General features: G+C 37.3%; 1 protein-coding gene across 5 annotated transcripts; it reads right to left on the bottom strand.

Annotated features, from left to right (window-relative positions):
• Positions 1–1,775: 1,775 nt before the first annotated feature.
• On the bottom strand, positions 1,776–19,786 carry LOC148869435 (myb-like transcription factor family protein). Of its 5 annotated transcripts, none has more exons than XM_088973383.1 (17): positions 19,387–19,786; positions 19,206–19,295; positions 16,841–16,906; positions 16,663–16,722; positions 16,492–16,548; positions 7,323–7,452; positions 7,051–7,118; positions 6,637–6,729; positions 6,446–6,493; positions 6,061–6,234; positions 5,669–5,779; positions 4,982–5,077; positions 2,892–2,963; positions 2,689–2,725; positions 2,570–2,604; positions 2,373–2,464; positions 1,776–2,236 (listed from the first exon to the last, which is right to left on the bottom strand). In XM_088973383.1, the coding sequence occupies exons 1-16, from the start codon at positions 19,498–19,500 to the stop codon at positions 2,384–2,386; spliced, it is 1,332 nt and encodes a 443-aa protein (XP_088829509.1). In that variant the 5' UTR covers positions 19,501–19,786; the 3' UTR covers positions 1,776–2,236; positions 2,373–2,383. The 5 variants fall into 5 exon arrangements, with proteins under 5 accessions (XP_088829509.1, XP_088829508.1, XP_088829510.1 ...); XM_088973382.1 differs by having other exon boundaries at positions 2,689–2,749; positions 19,387–19,777; XM_088973384.1 differs by having other exon boundaries at positions 2,689–2,749; positions 4,982–5,034; positions 19,387–19,762.
• Positions 19,787–20,456: the final 670 nt, after the last annotated feature.

Here is a 20,456-nt window from a genome sequence, read left to right as displayed (position 1 = left end):
TTCTTGTTTTTTTATTTTTTAGTTTAAAAAACAATCTATTTTCAGATAAGATGGTTTTGATTTATTTTTAGACCGCACCCTGAGAAATATGAATGTTGGATTAGAGCAAACCCGATGATCAACCTACATTCAGAAAATGTGCTTTCACCAGAGCAATTTTACATGCAAACACTGTGTATTAGTAATTTCAGAAAATCGTTCATTCCTTCATTTCACTTGTAACTAAATGAAACCTCAAAGTAATTTTTTTTTTCAGTCTAAAATTCTTGTCCAAGCAAAAGCCATAAATTTGTAAAATCCTCGGGTTATGTTCCTGTCCAGTAAAACAAAATGGACCCAACCCATTTTTTCAGTGATTTACTTGATCAGCTTGCAACAATCCATAGCTAGGGCAATAATCTGTATCCAAAAGCTAAATCAATCCAGTCTCTTCCCTTGGTAAAATCAAGACTGTCAAATCTCCGGTAATACGAGTATCCATGGGTACTCATCGGCAAATCCTCTTGCAGAAGATCACTGAATTTGCAACAATTGGCACTTGAATTGGTGTTCAGAAAGAAAAATCAAGAAACATAGATGAGGTGGAGCATATGGGAACTCCTCCTGACTCCGGCTTAAGAACTGACTCAGTACCAACATGGTTCCAAGTATCGATACGCTTAAGCCAGAATTTTTTTGAGTATTGAGCATTTAATCAATATGTTGCCACACTTTGAATTTTTGTTAAGATGAATATTAATATTTGAATCTATTAAATAGACCTAACTCTAAGTATTCAACACATCCATGACCCGAACCAATATGAATCGTATACTTTCCACCATGGAGGAAAACATTTATAGTATAGGACAAGACACATAAAGACCAACATGAGCCTAGGTTTGCCTTTAGAAAACATATGAGCATAATTTTTATGTATGACACAAAAGATAAGGTTTTAAAAGGTAAAGGTGTAGTTGATGCCTAATGGTCTAGAAAGGTGAAGCATAAGTCTCAAAATTAAAATAAAAAATTTATACTATAAAATAGAAGCTTTATAATCAATAAATTTTAACATTCAAGTATTAAATAAAATGATAATTAATCATCTAACAATTTAACATTTTATGCTTCAAAATGCAATCTGATGAAATTATTACAGTTGGGAAAAAAAGAAACAATTTAGTTGATCTGATCTATGCAAAAAAGAAATTCACTAAACAGATAAACAAATCCATTCAGAAAATAAATAAAAAATAACAAACTTAGGATGTTAAATCAGAATATTAAAGAGAAAAAATCCACTGATTTATCTAAGTCAATTTGATTGGCCCTTTTTCTTTGCAATGAACTCTCATTGGCTAAAATATTAAGAGAAACTAATAGAATTTAATTTTCCCTTTGGTATTTCATTTTTACTCATTTTATTTGGCCCATAATTATTGAAGTGCTTTTTCTATATATTTTGAACTATAAAAATTGTATAAAAATATGTATTTTTTACATGAAATCAATAAATAATATTGATACTTGAGGCTTACACCCTTTTATGCCTTATGTTACGCTTCACGCCTTGAGGCTTGAGCCTTTATGCCTCATTCTAACAAAGGCTCAAACCTCAAGCCTCAAACTAAAGTTGTGAGGTGGCTTCCAAAATGATGAAAAGGAAAAAAAAAAAGGCTTTGTAGGAGAAAATGCATGACTGATTCAACGAAAAATATTGACAAGTTATATTCCAAACCATACAAATATACAACTAACTTTAATGATCAAGGAAGTAATTTTAGTCCAAGCCATGTCTCAAGGGAGAAAGCATTAGATTTTGATTCAACAGATTAAATGTTAGTTAGCCATTCTTGAAGAAGCGAAGCCCTCCCATATCACTTGAATACGTGTTTGAATCTGTTTATGCATTAAGGCTCATAGAAGGGCTAAACCACCACCACCACCACTAACACCCCCCCCCCCAACAAAAAGAAAAAACGAGAGAGAGAGAGAGAGAGAGAGAGAGAGAGGGAGGGGGAATAGTTCAGAGTGATATCCTAGTTTCCTAGATGACATGCTTAAGTATTAAGGATCGTATTACTGGTACATATGCACAAGATGGATTTTCAAAAGTCAGAAGCAAAGCTATGCACAAAGAATTTCAATGTGCAGCTGCCAGGAGAGCCTAATTCAAGAATTTTCCCCTTACGTTATTGCTCACTTTCCCAGTCAATGCTTGTTGGCTTAATATCACCAGAAAGCTGCTTTCCAGCTGCATCACAGAGCAAATTTGGATCATGTTGTAATGCACGAAGAAATGAATCCCTGTACTTTCCTAATTGCTAACACCCAATTAAATTATTCTCATGAATATTATGTCACAATGATCATGCATGTTAGTCATTTACCTATGAAATGATCAATCAGAGGCCTTTAATTTTCGAGGCCTCTTCGAAGATTGAGGGGGCGATGGAGGTGCATCTGAAAATCTTCCAGGAACCTTGAAGTCCAAAGTTAAACAGAATTTAGAACACACTAAAGCTGACAAAAAAACCATTACGTAGAAGAGCCATGAAGAGATAAAATTAGCAAAATAGCTACATACCTTGCGTTTGTGTTCCCGCTTACCAACTCTTTCTCCTGAAACCGAAAAGAGAAAAGGAACATATTAGTACCATACAAATAACAAGAGAACCAGATACAAATATTCACCATGAACATTACCTCCAAAATTAATAGAACTGGGAATGAATGATCGATCCTGATCCCCACCACGGTGCAAACGCTGTTAATAGTTTAGAAACCAAACCTCAAATTTGTAATATGGTGATACGAAGCCATATTTCAATTGCAAGTGAATGAATGCATACCATTGTTAACCACGACTTTTTTTTTTAAACTGCAAGGAATAAGTGATTTCGACTTACCTTAGGAGTGCTTGCTGCTTCGGCATATGAACTGTCACGATGAGATGAAGATTCTGCCTCCTTATATTGCAGCTGATTATCAAACATAAGGAAATCAAATAATAAGTAGGAAAAACCTACAAACAAATGGAGCAAACATATGCATGGAAATATCTCCATAAGTTATCACGGTTTAGTTTCCAATTTATTTCATGTTGCAAAAGCACCCTGTAGTTTTACATTTTTCTCCTGGCAAGAAACAAGGCCATGCAAATTAAATGGATTGATTCCTTGAACTACTTTGTGACATTTAAATTTGCATCCTTTTTCTTTTCTTGCTTCCTGAGAGAGAAAAAACTTGCCAGAAAAACTTTAAAAATTATGACTGAAAACTCTATGGTTCTTCTGATCATGTAAAGTAAGCAAATATCTGAAACTAGGGATGACCATGGGGTTGTTGGATTTTTACAGGGTGGCAACAGCATTTAGGCTGCCCAGGACTGATAATACATGTCCAGGCTCAATGTGGCCCAGGCCAGGTATCCAAGCTTGCCCTATAAATTAATAAAATTATTTTAAAAAAAAAAGTTATGACTGAAATCTCTATAATTCTGATCATGTACAGTAAGCAAATATCTGAAACTAGGGATGATCAAGGGCTTGCCAGATTTTTACAGGGTGGTAACAGCATTTAGGGCTGCCCAGGACTAATAATACATGTCCAGGCCCAATGTGGGCTAGGCCAGGAATCTAGGCTTGCCCTATAAATTAATAAAATTATTTAAAAAATAATAAAAATTTAACTTCTGGAATGGACCAGGCCAGACTAAAACTATGTTTGGTTCCATGGGTGTTTAATTGAAAAAATGCCACCACATCAGTGTCACATAGGCGTTGCTGTTTATTATGCATGAAACCACTGTTTGGTTTCAACGTTTATCAAATAAACACCGAAAAACAGAAATGCTTGGATTTGTGTGCATGAGGCGTTGGGGGAAATTTCAAATTCCCGTTTCCCCCGATGCCCCAGCATTTGTTGAAACGAAATGCTTATGTGGCATACTTTATGGGGTGTTAAGCTGAGGTGAAAAGTAATTTTATGGAGTGTTACCTGAAACACTCATGAAACGCCCAACCAAACAGCAAAAGCATAAATGTTTAAAGTAGCGTTTTTCAAATAAATGTTTAAATCAATAAACACCCCATCTATAAACGCCCACGGAACCAAACATATACAAAGTGTGCCGGGCAGAAATGTCAACCCTATCACTGTGTTTCCTGTACATGTTTTCAATCATTCTTATTTCATTGAGAAAAGGTATGTGCCTCTGTTTTGTATAATAAAGTGCAATACAACTTCAGTTGCACAAACAGATCATCTAAATTCTAATGCACCTCCTGCAGAAAATCAACAGCAAATGTGTGCGACTTAACTCAAGAATTCTTTTACCAAAAAATATCAAGAGAATTTTTATTAGTAGAAAGTTTGAACATATTTTCTTTATTGACAGAACTGGTAGAATTTAAGGAATTTTATCAAGTAAGCATATAGTGGAACAAGAGAAAATTTCAGAATCACAAAAGAGCAAACCTAATGCCATCAGCATCCTCAATTCCATTGAAGTGCATCCAAAAGCATATGAGTTCATAAAGGATACAAAACGGCAGTTAATGGGGGTGCAACATGGGTCGGATTGGGCTGGAATTTGTTAAATTTTCAATGGATCCAAACCCTAACCCGAGCCTGATGTAGTTGAAGTTGAAGTTCTTCAAACCAGACAACCCAACTTGCAGCCCTAGCAGTGAAGTGTTTCCAAGAGCATAGAGGAAATCCCATGGCATTAAGCAGGACACATGCAACACTGCTAAGTTGCCATAGGACAATGCAATAGTGAAGCCATATTGGTTAAGTCTCTACATGTCATGAGAAAATTTTGCATAATCAATGTAGTAGGGGCACACCATATTGGCTCCAGAGAAAATAAATGCACTTCATGTAACTTGAGAGATAAGATGTCATAAAAAACAAATATAAAAAATAAAAACATAATAATAACAGAGACACAAAATACAATGATAAGGATAAATTACACGTAGTAATACGGTAATACCTGTTTCTGGAGATTGAGTAGTGTAAGTATTTCTTTCCGCAATTCAAGATGCTCTGCACAAACAGATTTGGTTGGAACTTTTGGTTTTATATTAACCTGAGAAAAGAATAGGATTGTTGTGAAGGCATATTATCACAGGCATATGAAAATATAGGTTGTTTACAGTTTACACAAGTTGCAGAAATAAACAATTAATTTGCACCATGAGATGCATCTCATCATAAACAAGTTTCCCTGAAACAAGAAATTGACTCATATTATTGCAGGCATACGAAAATATAGGTTGTTTACACAAGTTGCAGAAATAAACAATTAATTTGCACCATGAGATGCATCTCATCATAAACAAGCTTCCCTGAAACAAGAAATCGACTTTGAACTTCTGTTAGACATAGCCTATGGGTAGTTGGGTACTATGAACACAAATAGACAGAAAATAATGCTCTTCTAATTTCTGGACTCAATAAAACTAAAAGAACCAAAATATAAAATAACATAGATATCCATTTAATTAAAGTAATGCCAAGGGCATTGTCAACCTAGAAATTTGTTCAACGGTAAGACCAGTAAAAACCCAATCCAGTGGCATAGTAGCATCAATATAGCTACAAATAACAACACGCGCAGCATGCATGCGCAGACACATGAAATAGATGGAAAGCAAGTTCAATAATTAAAGAAACAAACCCCAAGATCCTGCAGAAACTGATCAACTCTCTTGATAGTTCGGAGTCCAGCAGATGAGCTCGCTGCTTGCACCATTTGCTCAAGAACAGTCGTTCTCAAATATACTCGAAGCTGAAATTTTTCACGTTGGTCAGATCCCGCAGAAGATTGGCCCACATAATTAACAACACCAAAGAAAGATTAAGAAATTAATTTCTCAATGAGCAAGATCAATGTTTTGAAAACCAAGTTGGGCATCACACGGAAAAGTACCCCTATTCCTGGTTTCCCAGGTTCAACCTGTCTAAATTCTGGTTTTCAATGATCTGGAAAGGAGTCCTACCATCCAGTTCAGTCCAATTTTCAAAACTTTGGTGAAAAAAAATAATGCAGAACCAAAGTCTCAGGCTCACCATGCGAAGTGAAGCTGGAGTAGAGGAAGCATCTGCTGTTGCTGTTGTTGCAACAACTCCAGACTGCTGCTGATTGTTGGAAGATGGTGATACAGATTCAGCAGCAGTAGTAACCCTCTCAGTACTTTCAGGGGCAACACCTGAGGCTGCACGCAACTCAGCTTCTTCAGCACCCTGCAGGAACAAGAAGGGACCAGTTTAAGCCATGTCTATTAGAAGATAATCCCTAAAATAAGTCTCTTGATATAAACCAGACATTCAAAATAAGTCCATATACAAAGGCCAATCTTTGCAAATTATCTCCTCTTGCACTGAAAATGCAAGCTTCACCAGCTAATGAAAAGACAAAAGCAGTAAATAGTAACAGCAAGTTCAACACTGTTACCTTTGCAAGCATGCGTGACTCAGTTATGCGCTTTGCTTCAGCAAGAACCTAAGAGGAAAAAATTGCAAAGAAATAGTAAACAAGACAAACTAGAAAATCACAAAAAATCTAATGCATTTGCAAACCAAACAAGGAACTTGGCATGTTAACAAATATGGCCTTCATCATTCAAAGATGCAAAAGAGAAGTACTTCAGCATCTTTTCGTTCTTGTTGCTTTGTTTGGGAGAGAACCATTGACAATGCCCTCTTGCGCTCAACCTCTTGTGAAACATTATATGGTTCCTAGTCAAAAGACAAAAGGCAAAGCATGAAATGACAAGCAATAGATTTACCCAAAAATGACAAACAATAATGTGAAATAAAAGAATTCATACTTAGTCAATCAGTGTAATGGTAAAATCTCAGGCCGATAAGCATGAGAATATGGGTAGGAGTTTAAGAGCGGCCACTTTGTGCAAAAAAACAGCTGAAGGTTAGGCTGTATCCAGCCTTCCCCTCCCAAGCCCCATATATCTGGAGCCAACATTGGGTAATGGGCTTTCTTTAAGTGTAATCAAATAAAAAGACATGTGACTGAAGACAGATATACAAAAATTCTCCTACCTTAACAAGAGGATGCCCAGCAACATCAGCAGGAGATGGAGCTCTAGCAACAATAATAGCTCGAGATACTGTTGGGTAAAATGATAATTAGAAACAGATTAGCACAATCACAAACCTCTACGGGTTTTGTACAACAATCACAAAAGCAACCAATAGAAATTTAAAAGATCATTTTTGGATAAAATTTCCCATATATCACCTACAAATCAGATGGGTTTCCAATTAAATGTTATAATTAAACATAGTAATCATGCAAAGAAACAGACTAATACCACTATAATAACGATTCTTCAGCTCCTCCACGGTTCTAGATGATGGGAACCTGTCAGCTATTACAATGAAACGGAGATCAAACCTTTCACACAGGTCAAATAATTGATCCGTTTCTTCTTTGGTCCACATCTGAATAAAGACAAAAAAAAAATGAAACAAATCAATCCGAGATACTCTACCATGGAGATTTTCAACATTCATACAGAATTTAAGGCTTATAAGTGATGTAAAAGCCTATAACAAATTACTAATTTACATTGATACTCTACCTCCACAACTTTAAAATTTAAATTACTCATACGTTAAACAGACTTCTATGTAAGAAGCACCAGGAAATGCCCCAAAATACCATATAGTTAGATAACATTTTTTTGATGAATATATAGTTAGATAACATTGTTGCAAGAATAAACTTCCCAGAACTGAAAAAATTAATTAGAAATGCAAGAACAATCAAAAGTTTAGTTTTGCAAAATCCAATGGCCTTACACATGCCTAAAGCCAGGGAACTACTGTCATTAGAGGTCAAAACCAACTGACACAATGCTTAATTAGCAAGTCATGATGAAATCTTCATGTTTGCTTACAATTTCAAGAACAGTCTTATTCAATCAGTGGCTTTGATATCACCACTAAGTCTAAACTAACAGAAAAACCAGATTATGATCGATCCAGATGGATCAAAATGGCAAAGTGGAATTTATGGTTGAAATAAGACTATTCCCATAATTTTGCAAGAGTTTGAAGAACATAATTTTATCATAAAGATTTCTGCGGTCAAAGACTAGAATAAAAATGGAAACAGACTGTGAACAATTGGAAGATACTTTAAGGCAACATTAATGGTAGAATAATTGGTGATGAGTAATAATTAATCACAAATAGCAAACCTTTTCAGGACAAGATGTTACCTCTCTATGTTTCTACTCCGGCAAAATAGCCAAGGTTTCTTTTTTTTTTTTTTTTGGTACTGTACTGATTAACTATAAAGATCAAAAGTACATCAGCCCATGTACAATGAGGACATGTAAAACGAGAATAAACAGAACCAAAAGGTCAACCAGAAAAAGGCCCAGCTTGCAAAAAAGAGATGAGCTGGACACCCTGAAATATGTTTTTACACCCAGCCAAGAACAAAGTAATCCTATAAGTAAACCTAAGGCAGAATGCTTTTTTGTCAAAAATACAACTATTCCTTCTACAATGTCCAAATGATAGCAGCCAGGAAGGTATTCCAAAGAAATTTGCCCCTTCTGTTCAAACCTTTGATAAACCAACCCTGCACCAACTGAAGTAGTGATTCCGGCAAGCAGTTTTTTTATCGGAAATGGTAACTTTCATTAAAATAACAGTTAAATACAATAGTGTCAACCACTCAAGCCTGAAAGTTGACCCCATACAAATCTCAAATCTTATAATACAGCCCAAAACAAGCTTTCCCTGAGAGTCCCCTGCTTTGCCAAATTGTCAGCCAGAGCATTGGCTGATCTCCTTACCCATTTGAAAATTACACCCACTTCCCTTGCTAGGCAAAGTATTTCCCTCATCAGTTGTCTAAGGGTCCATGCACACAAGCTTTTTGTCTGCAGCGATCCTATTAGAAGTTTAGAGTCTCCCGCTCACGGTTTTGATATCCCCATTGCTTAGCCAATCTCATGCCTCGAAGTAGAGACAGAACTTCAGCCATTAAGGAGTCTCCCAAGCCTACTGGACCAGAATTAAGTACTAGCATCCTGCCTTCCCCATCTCTGAAAACTTCTCCAACTCCAGAGGGCCCCGGGTTTCCCAATGAGCTTCCGTCGAAATTCAATTTTACTCTTTGTTGTGCTGTATGTATCCAGAGGGGCTGAACCACACTTTGTGCAGCTGAAGAGTTAGCCACTATTGACCATCCCCTTGGTATACTAAAATTTTTAAACAGTTCAGTTGCTTTCAGCCAATGTATGACCCTAACAGCTATGGAGTTAATAACTTGCTACTTAGTTCTTTCCACTCCTTGGAATATCCTGTTATTCCTCTCTTCCCATAAGGACCAAAGGATAGCAGCTCTTGTTGTCCTCCACATTATTCTGCCCTTTTTTCTTTGGTAATGTGAAATAATTCGAATCAAAAAGATTTGCCACATCCGTAGGAAGAGTCCACCTGCAACCAAACAGAGAAGACCAATTCCACACAAAAGGAGCAAGAGGACAGGATAGTAAAAGATGTGGTTCCGGCAAGAAGTACTGAACCCCAAAACAGAAAAAGACCATGTTCCAAAGCTGCTGAGAGAAGCTACAATGCATGAAAGGATGGTTTGAGGATTTGGGGGCTTCATTGCAGGAGCAAAGAGAATTAGGAAGAGGCATTCCTCTTCTAAGAAACTGGTCTGTGGTTAAGCATCTATTGAGGGCTGCAGTCCAGATCAAGAAAGCTATATTAGAAGGGATGTGAGGGCATCAGATCCTAGACCAGGGGAAAGCAATATCCTGCCTGCAGGAGAGAGAGACAGAGAGAGAGAGAGGAGAGATTAAACAATATTAATAGGAACCCTCTTTTGCATAATTCCTCCAGTGGTGGTCTAGTTTCACGATACTGGCCCCAAGACCATATAAGGATGAAGGTTGTATAAGGTAGGATAGCCAGCATAAGACTTTAGCCCTAATGAAAAGTAGTAGTTATCTTTAAGATGTAAATGATGATATGAAACAAACAGAAGTGACACAGAGGTGTGAGTGTCTTTTGAGGAACATTGGGATAGAGGGAGTGTTGGCCTAGAGAGGTCAATCAAGATTCATGGACCAGAGGTTTGCATGGAGGATTCTAGCCTTCAGAGGGAAGCTGATGGAATATGTTAAGCTTGTACCCGCAGGGGTGTTCTTGTCTTTTTCGTTTCTTTTATATTATATGTATGGTCGCCCTAATATATAAATAGAATGGCTTGGCATCACCAGCACACTTTTTGCTTCTCTCATATCTTTTCTATCTTCTCTTCCTCTTCATGAAAAACATGGCATCAGAGCAGGATGTTGCTCTCTAAGTCTGCTCCTCTCTGATTGTGACTCTTCCTTTTTTTTCTGGACTGAAAATGGAGAACACAGACTCGACCTAGCACCTAGGTCTGAGAACACTTCGGTCCTTCTCCCTATGCTCAGAACTTGACTGTTTTTCAAGAAAATAACTTCAGAATTGAGTGGATAGTTGACCGAAGCTCTCCATTGAGATTGGTAACTTTTTTTTCTGTGCTGTTGGTATTTCTGGGTTGCAAACCTTCAAAATCTGCTCGGACTGATCAAAATCTAAAGAACTAGGTTGTTTATAGCCTTGGTTCTTGGCAGAAAGTCCAAGGACAGGCTGTGTTTACAGTGGCTGAATGGTGTAAGGGTGTGTTTGACCCTTTTGTGCGGATCTGTAGATCTAAATCTGTAAGGTTTTGAAACCTTTGTTGGTCATGAGTGACCTGAATCGACTGGTAGAGTACTGCAGTGATAGTAGTTGATGGTTTTGGACTTATATTGTCCTTTGAAAAGGTCCGATAGACCTGTACATGTGTGTGACAGCAGCTCCTGTGTGTGAATGTGTTTGCTACTTGTGTGAAAGTCTCTAAGGAGTGAGGGTGGTTGTCACCCATGTGTGTGGACTGAAAAACAGTAGGTTATTGTTCACCCAGAAAAAGAAAATCCTTTTTATGGCTACAGAAGATTCAGCAACATCTGGAACCACATCCAGTCAGGGTGAACTGAATGGTGGTCCAGACACTTCAAATTTCCCTATGACTATCACTCCTTTGGATGGTAGGAACTATTTGGCTTGGTCCGGCTGTACATTACAGCTAGGGGAAAGGCAGGATATATCAATGGGAAGGTGAAGGAACCAAAATCAGGGATCCGAATATGACAAATGGGACCAAGAAAACCGTATGATTATGTCGTGGCTTCTGACATCCATGATACCTTCGGTCATTCAGTTAAGCAGAATTTCATGTGGGCTGAAACAGCAAAAGAAATATGGGTACAAGCTTAACATGTTACATAAAAAACAAAAGAGGAAAAGTTCACATAAGCATTGGAACAGCAAATAAATGAAGTCATGCTAACAGATCTAGCATGCAGAAAAGATATCAAATATTAAAAGACTTTGTTGAAAAAATCTGGTATGAAAGAGGATGGGCCAAGGGGGTCAGTTTTCAGAAAAATATGTGGTACAGAAACTTTTCCTCTTAATGATAATCTTTTTGTAAACACAAGGGGATAGCTTTTTGCTTATGAAAATCATTTTGTAAACACAAGGGGTTTAGGAATTCCTTTTGTATGTATGTTTTGTATATTCCCTATATACAGCCTCTAGTAAAATGGATGTGCCAAGAAAACAAGTTAAAGAATCCAACTTTTAGAAGGACAAAAAATGCTTTGGAATCTGACTTGGTTTTTGGTTTGGCTGGTCTGTTCTAAAATGGATCTTTTCAGTTGAGTTATTCTTCAACTCTTTTAAGTTTTAAGTAGCCCATCAAGATATATCTTTTTCCAGCTAGTTTCATTTGGGGAAAATATTTTTCCAAAGATTTCTTTTCAATTGAAATGACTTCATTTTTCTTTACTCATCAAGAGCAGTATCGGCCCATATCGACCAATACATATTGTATCAGCAGGTCATCAATACTCTAAATAAGGGCCTTTTGGAGTTTGGACCAATTTTCAGGGGTAGGCAAGCCTAAGACCGACCCCCCTGACTAATTTTTGAGGAAAAAAAACTAACAAAATAAAGAAGGTTCTGTGTGGTCAAAACACCCAATATTTACCATCCAGTGTATTGATATTTTGAACCTTGTGTCTAACAAAAAATAGTATTCTTTTACTCAATTAATAAAATTTTGACTGGTAACAATAAAAAAAAAATGTCTAACAGAATACCCCTATTCCGAAAAAATTGGTATGAAGGAACCAACACACATACATACCAAAGTTCTTGTATATGACAGATGATGGAAGATTATGATGAAATGGTTTATCTAGTTTAATTACTGAGGTGGAGAAAGCGAAGAATGTAAATCACCTTCTACACAGTACATTATTCATTTGAACTCGTGGAAGTACTCAGACTGCAATCAGTAACCTTGGTTTCTTTGTTTATTTTCATTAGGAGTTGGAACTTGGAAGGCTCTTGCTTATAGTTCTAAAACTATAAAGGTGCAACACCGGATCAAGATTTTAATGTGGCCAAAGGGAAGTCCAAAGGGATGGGTAAGAAGCTCCATTACTTTCAACGAACACTACTTTTAAATTTTCATAGAGTAGCTACTTTCAAGGTTAGCTGCTTTCTAGGCTTATTAAGGGAACAATGGTGTTTTAATCACATTATAGTTAGTTATTATGGGGGACCGAACATTTGAACTACATTTTCTTAGCTTAGTATTCAAACTGGTCTTAAAAACTGCTTGGAATTGTAAGGGTGTAAAAGGGAAAGTCATTGACTACATTAGAGGTGTGAATGCTTAGTGATAAAAGAAAGTACATTCTCCATCCATGAACACCCCTGGAGGGAAGGCTTATAAGGCATAACTTGGTTGTATGAAATTTTAGTTTGTTAGTAGCTTTGAGATTTCTTCTTATCCCTTCTTTTTTCTAGTCTTGGTCTTGACACAACAACAGGTTAAGGTTGAGTTGTATCTTGCTACTCACATTATCTCATGATCTCATCACATTAGTGTTTCTCATTACATATCTGTTGACTGGAGATCTCCGGCTGCATCATATATGGTGGGGATTAATCCATCCATTATATTTTGAAGCCCAAGGGAGGAACGAAAATGGAGTTTTAAAGGACAGGTAGTCAGATAACATCCACTGGAGGTGATAAAGAGTGGTCACTAATGAACCACCAGCTCTACACAAAGCATGTCCCATGGACTGCACTCATTCTTGAGAAATAATGATCTAGTTATATACCATAAAAAACCATTTGTTGTCTTGCTTCTTCCCACATGATGAATAACCAGAACCAACTTTCTGTTTGACTGATTCCCATGTTCTTCGAGACTTGTATCCTCGCCATTGTAAACCTCCCCTTCTTTCGGCAACTCTTCGATCATCGATCCCCATTACCCTATCGTTTGATAACTTACCCCTTTGTTCTCTGATGCCTTCAATAACCTTGGGCCCACCCCTTTTATTATAATCAGACTTCGCCCCCTTTTCTATTTTTCCTTTTTTTACCCTTCCAATCCAAATGGTTCCCTCTTCTTCTAATTACCAAACTACCCTTGTTTCCTTTGTCTTCCTTCCCTTGCAGCCCTGACTTCTGCACCTGTTCAGCTTCCCCCTTTCCTTCCTCTCTTTCTCTACCATCTTCCTCCTCTCCAGTTCTCCTTTCACCATGTTTACTTCTTTCTTCCCTTTGCTCCGTCCCTCAGCAATCGCTCGATTGAAGCATGGACCGTGCCCAGCCACAGCACAATCTTCAATTGGTACACCTCTCCAGCATAGAAGAGATCAAACAACATTGGTATCATCTACACAAGAATCCTGGTGAACTGAATCTGCTCCCACAATCGATTTCTGAAGTCGAACCATTTGAACTTTCCACATGCATCTCCAATTGCTCTAAAGGTCTCTGTACTCCATGCATGCAACAGGATTCCATAAACATCAATCCACACAAAATCCTTCTCCTCCATCAGTTGCCCAAATGCTGGATGCCACTTATCCAACCGTAGCTCTGGAATACTATTGAGACTAGCTTTAACTCTTTCCAATACCTTCTCCATGTCAATCCTCCTCCTGAAACCAAACAGAAACAAGCATGCTCCCAGTCTCTGAACCCCGACAGAACCCCTTCCGTGCCATTCCATTGACGCCAACTCTCCATATCTGTGATGTCTGGATCAGAACCAATGAACCACCCAACCAAGCAAGAAGCAACGGTACAAAAACTCCAATCTTCCATTCAGTTTTCCCACATTTCTTACTGACACTCCTCACATCGCCATCTTTCATTCAGTTTCATTTCTTTAAGTTGAATAATCAACATAAGAAAAATGACAGTTTCTTAAAACATATGATGTCCAAATATGGATATGGAAAACAGGGCTACAACTCTCTGTTTCCTAAAATTCTAGAGATAGATACGGGTATGGGCATCCCATATAATATCCCTATATCATGTGTTATCTAGTTTTTTTAAGCTAAATGTCATTTCTAAAATTCATGTCTTGCCAAATTTAATTTAAGTTTCTAACATGTGCTGATGCGCAAATATTTTTATAGTATAATTTGTTAAAACCTACCACTTGCCATATTTTAAAAGTGCTAATGTTATAGAGTACACTTAGAAGTATCCATGCAGTATCCTGTAATTGTATCTAATAAGTCAGATATGATACCGGCAATGCTAGGCATGTACAAGGCTTAAAAGAAAAACCAAAGGGTAGAGTATCTAAAGGTGAGGGGGGGGGGGGGAGAGAGAGAGAGAGAGAGTTCTCCAAGAAACTTGGTTTTCACATACTCGAGTAATCAAATTGCTACTAAGCTATTAGTATTAATACAAGCAACAGAAATGGTTATTAACGTTTTTTTTTCTAATCAGTAGTTTAAGAATTCATAAACAAAATGTCTAATTTCTGTTCTGTCTTGCTTGTTCTAGTTATAAATATTGTCAAAAGTATTAAATCAAACATAAAATATGAAACACAGTAAAAGGAATTTTCCTTTTTATAATGAATGATCTCCTCAGAAACTGGCAAGTGGTGGCTCACTAGAACAACCAGAGAATCCATATTATGGTCATCTCCTCCACCCAATAAAAGTTGAATTTTGATTGATGCAGCTTGGGAAATCCAGGTGAATAAGGTGTTGGGGGGAGGTGGAGCTTTTAGAGACCACAGAAGTGACATTTTGCTAGATTATTCTGGTCCAATAAGAATTGGAAATTCTATAAAAGCAGAATTCCAAGCATTGCTGCAAAAGGCCTCATACTTGCTAGAGGATTGTAAAACGATTAAAGTTGACTTAAAGGAGAAGTAGAAGGTCCATGAAAGACATTTGATATAGGAAATACAGTTGGGGGGAATATCTGCTAATTTTGAGCATGTTTCGTTCTGTGGGTGTTTATTGGAAAAACACCACATCAGCACCACTTAGGTGTTAGCATTTATTGTGCATGAAACCACTGTTTGGTTTCAACATTTATCAAATAAACATTAAAAAACAGAAACACTTGGACTTATGTGCATGAGCCATTGTGGGAACTTCAAATTCTGGTTTCTCCCAATGGCCCAATGTTTATTGAAATGCAATGCTTACCTGGAGCATTGTAAGCTGAGATGGAAGATAGCTTTATGGGGTGTTACTTGAAATGCCCAACCGAAAAGCAAAAAACAACAAAATATAATAAACTTTTGAAGTGACATTTTTCAATAAAATGTTTATCTGAGAAACACCCCAACTATAAACGCCCACGGAATCAAACACATACTTTCTTGATGTCTCTCTAGTCCAACAAGGAGTTGGTAAGCAATCTCTGGTGTGGGGTGTGGAATGGCTGATGAATTAGCTAAATTGGGAGTGGATCGGGAACAAGCTTTCTGGGCATAATTGTAAGAAATACATGGGGGGAGATGGTTTTATCCATGCTCTCTGACCTATGATTGTAAAAGTTGTATATATTTTAAATTTTTAATCAATGAAGTTACTGACCTAAAAAACAATCTCTGATGTGGGATGAATACCCCTAGGATAAAAGTCTCTTGTAAGTTTCATGCTCCATCTGGAGTTATGGTGGAGCAGCTAGGAGCTGGATCCTGGATCGCTATGTAATGACTTCAGAAAAACTTTGTGCAAAATGTACAAAGGGTTAAGTGGGTAACAGTGTTGGTATGAAGTAACAATGTTGCAATAAAATTCTGCACTATTGCGCCTTTTATAAAGGAAAAAAAGATTTGCACAGTATTGATATGAAGTAACCATGTTTTAAATGCATTTAGTCTTAGGATTTCTTGCTGTCTGTTCCGTCGCTCTGGCAGTGCATGGGAATGCTTAGCATCTTGGTTTTCTTGTAATCTGATTTCACATAAATTACTATACTTTCTTCAAGAAAGAAAGATTTCTAATTATAAATATTAAACTCCAACCAAGTATCTGAGGCAAAAAGAGTCTCAATAAAAAGTTGAAATTGTAAATTTTAACCTGTACCTACAGGATCAGTTAGATACTTCTCATACTCCTCATCAGTGTATTTGATAATATCAACAGACTGCAAGATTTCAAATCAAATAATACATTAAACTTCAGGGAAAAAGAAATGAGGAAATTATGGTTACACAAGCATGCTAACCAACAAAAATCCTGTAGTATTTTCTCTGCATACCTTGTTATACTTAGCAAAAGAATAGTCACCCGTTGGTGGAACACCATTTACAACTCTCACCTGCAAAAAAACAAATACCAAAAATTGTTGAAACAGCTTGACAGTTTAATAAGCCCACCAAAAGGATGAATAAATGTATGCTCTAATCATATTATTGAAACAGGATAAATAATCATACCCAATGATAAAGTTGTAAATTATCTTTCCGAGCAGAAGACGTGAATGGAAGCCACTGCCAAGTAACCTACATATTTAAACGCAAACATCAGTACAACTCCAATTAAAGTTATGAAAAAACACCAAAGTAGCTTAACTTAGGGGAAGATGGAATATTACATGTTGTTCACAACCAATGTACGTGAGTTTTTTTTTCTTTTTGGGTATGAACTAGGTGAGTTTTTTTTTTCTTTTAAGGAAAGAAAAAGCATAAACCAATTCTTGAAATGAGATATTATCAGAAAAACAATGATCAAAACCCCAGCAAAGATAGTCACAGTCACAACTCAGCAGCTTTTCCAGTTGGGCTGCTTTGTTCTCAATTTCAAAAACTTTATTGTTCCTCTCCTTCCAGACTCAAGCCAAAAGATTGCTGCAGGGATGCACCTCCAAATTCTCCTCCCCCTTCTAGTATGAGTGTAAGACCCTTAACCATCCAACTACCCAGACAAGGACTGGGGGCACACCCAGCTGATATTCAGCAATCTCACAAAGAAATGAAGTCAGCTGATATTTATCACCAACTAAATGATAAATAGGGTCCGAAATGAAGTCATTCAGAGGAACTTGGAAGCTAGAAGTAGCTCCAATAGTTGATATTGATAAAATGAAAGAAAGTAGACTAAGATGGTCTTGTCATGTGCATAGAAGATCACCTACAGCACCTGTAAGAATAAGCTATAGTTGGTATTAAACAATGTAAAAGGGCAAGAGGGGCTAGGGGCAGATCAAAAAGGACACTGGTTGAAGTAGTAAGAAATGATTTAGCGCTCATAACTTAACAATGGATATGGCATTAAACAAAACAGAATGGCAAAACAGTTGGGTGGCTCCTAAGCATCTGCAGGATCTGATTTCTCAGTGGCAAGGAAGAGGTCTGAGCAAGAGAGGTAAGACCTATTGGCTGATAATACTGCACGTTGTTCTTTGGGGAATTTGGGAGGAAAGAAACAATCGGCTGTTTGAAAATAGGTCCAAATCTAAAGGTGAACTGATCAACCACATCACCCATTACTGCAACTTGTGGGCCTCTAGTTCAGAGGAGTTCACAGGAGTTAGCATCAATGATCTCAGCAGAAACATATATAACTTCCTGGTTTCTTCCCCTCCTACCCCACTCTCTACCAGAGCTCCTTTAGTTAGAAGGGAAGGAGTCTGGACTATCAGCTTTGACGTAAGTGCTTATGGTAACTCCGGAGCTCCCGGCATTGGAGAAATTCTTAGAGATGAGAATAGTCACACATGCTGGGTTTATAGTGGTCCGATTGGGATAGCTGACTCCACAAAGGCAGAAGTGTTAGCAGCTCTAACAGGGATTCACCTAGTCAGCAAACTGGGTATCCAAAGCTTCTCAATTGAAGGTGACTCAGCAAATACTATAAGATGGTTGGAACAACAGGAAGCTGGACCTTGGAGACTTAGTCACTTCCTATCAGAGGCAAGGGACCTTCTGGCTCCTTTGAATGTTTCTCTAACCTGGATCCCAAGGGAACTAAACACAGTTGCAGATGGTCTAGCAAAATTAGGAGTTATTCTAGAGACTCTGTACTGTGATTCCTGTCCTCCTGTGTAATTCTCAGGGGTCTAGCCCCTCTTTTGTATTTGTACACACTCTTGTGTACCTCTCCTTTCTTCAATAAAATTGTTAACTTTCCTCAAAAAAAAAAAAAAAAAACAGAATGGTGAAACAGGATTCATGTAGTAGAGCCCATATAGTTGGTACAGAGCTTGGATGATGATGATACATGCATAGCTTCCACAATATAACATGTGGAAAGGAACATTTGTTCAATGTTCACTGGTTTTATATGCATCTTAATGCACTTAGATGCGCACCACATCTTAATGCACTTAGATGCGCACTCTTCTTGATACGAGTAAACATAGCCCTAAAATTAGGGTTCTTGCTATAACTTGGAGCCAAGATGTTCGTTTTAATTGATAACAGATTTAAAAAAAAAAAAAGCTTTATTGATATAAAAATCTGGGAAAATATAAACACCTAGTTTCCAGAAAGGAAATCAAGACTTCAAACCTTTCAAATGCAGGTAACAAATTGTTGTATATCTTTTTCTTCAATTAATTTTTTTTCTTATTTCACTATCCAAAAAATAAATGCAGGTAAAAAACACAAAAAGCATCGCAGAAGTACATAGAAGAAACGCAAATTGAAGAATGTTCATTTCATAGAGACATCAATTATAATGCGGTAATTCAGCATAAACGTATAAACTTCTTTAACGAAAACCCAAGAAGCAAATTTGCAAACAATTCATCAATACAATCTCGAAAGCAAATACCTAACAGCATTTTCTAAAAGACTTCACCTTTCCTTTCTCTGACTGGGTACGTTTTTTCAAGTGAGAGACGTCGATTGCAGGCATAATAGGCGCCAACCCACCTGTAAGTGCGTAAACCTAGAATTCCATAACTAAAATATAGTCAAGAAAAAGCAAAGCAAATAAATTCCGGTGAAATCAACAACAAGAATCGACAAAACGAAAATACCTCTCGAGAAATTCCATCTGGTTTCCTCTGAGAATCCTTTTGAGGTCGAGACTTCTTCTCCTGAGGTGCAGGAAAGGAGGTTTTGGGCAAACCCAGAATGTCCTTAGCATCCATGTTGAGTAAACCAAGTTAGGGTTTTGGCTCGTCCGTCATAGAACGCATACAGAACAGAATTAGGTATTTCTGTTAGTTTCTTCTTTGATTCGCAGCGCGGGCAGATGAAATATTTGGGTTCCGCCCTCGATTATCAACAAAATATTAGTGATTTCTCAAGTATGAACGCGTTAGCGAGATCGAGCAATCAGAACTAAGCCGAGAAACATTCGATTTCGAACAACTGTTAACGTGCTTTCGAGTTTCGAGAGTTGTGAAGTGTGAACGAGGATACTGTACATCAACTGACTTTCACTACACTGCGATATGGATTTGTATCGGGTTGTTCTCGTATGCATCCGGATCCGGATCCACTTTGATTTACGGCACTCGAGAGTCGAGATCATAGTATCAAACATCAAACAAACCTTTGACCGTCGATGGAACAAATACAAGTTATTAGGCAGAACCCGACCCAGAATAGTACGGTAGGTAATATGGTTTGCGAGAGCAAGAGGAACAGTGTGGAAGATACTGGTCCAATCATGATAAGCCACCTCAGCCTAAAAAGTCACCCATACTTATCAAAAACCTACACCATAGTTTGTAATATCACTTTTTTTTTACAAGTAGTTTGTAATATTACTCAAATTACACCATGGCGATTTGTTATAAATCATAATAACCCATTCATATTCCATCGTTGAGATTGAAGGAGCCAATTCAATACAATTGAACAATTTGGCTTTCATGTAGTTTAAGCTCTCTCAGAATAAAACAGTTGGAACTATCTATTTTTATCCTCAATCCGGGCATATAACTAGAAATTGTCCGTTTTTCTATTTTATTTTCATTTCTCATTTATCTGATTTTATAGTCATGGATTTGAAATGGAAAAGAAAATCTCATTTTATCAATGAACAATTTCTAGTTATATGGTCCAAGTATAAAACATTTTTATCCTAACGTCTATCCAA

This window comes from Nelumbo lutea, chromosome 2, assembly GCF_056320005.1.
Source record: "Nelumbo lutea isolate HS-2025 chromosome 2, American lotus-T2T, whole genome shotgun sequence".
NCBI classification, from domain to species: Eukaryota; Viridiplantae; Streptophyta; class Magnoliopsida; order Proteales; family Nelumbonaceae; genus Nelumbo; species Nelumbo lutea.
This window is presented reverse-complemented; position numbering and strand designations above follow the sequence as displayed.

What these genes read in the sequence shown, in the direction of transcription:
- LOC148869435 (XM_088973382.1), bottom strand. Translation starts at nt 19,500, where the DNA reads ATGGATGCTAAGGACATTCTGGGTTTGCCCAAAACCTCCTTTCCTGCA. An exon ending in CTTTTGCTAAGTATAACAAG is followed by an intron (nt 16,549 to 16,662) that starts GTATGCAGAGAA and finishes GAAATCTTGCAG; the next exon opens with TCTGTTGATATTATCAAATA. An exon ending in AAGCAGCAAGCACTCCTAAG is followed by an intron (nt 2,750 to 2,891) that starts GTAAGTCGAAAT and finishes AACTATTAACAG; the next exon opens with CGTTTGCACCGTGGTGGGGA.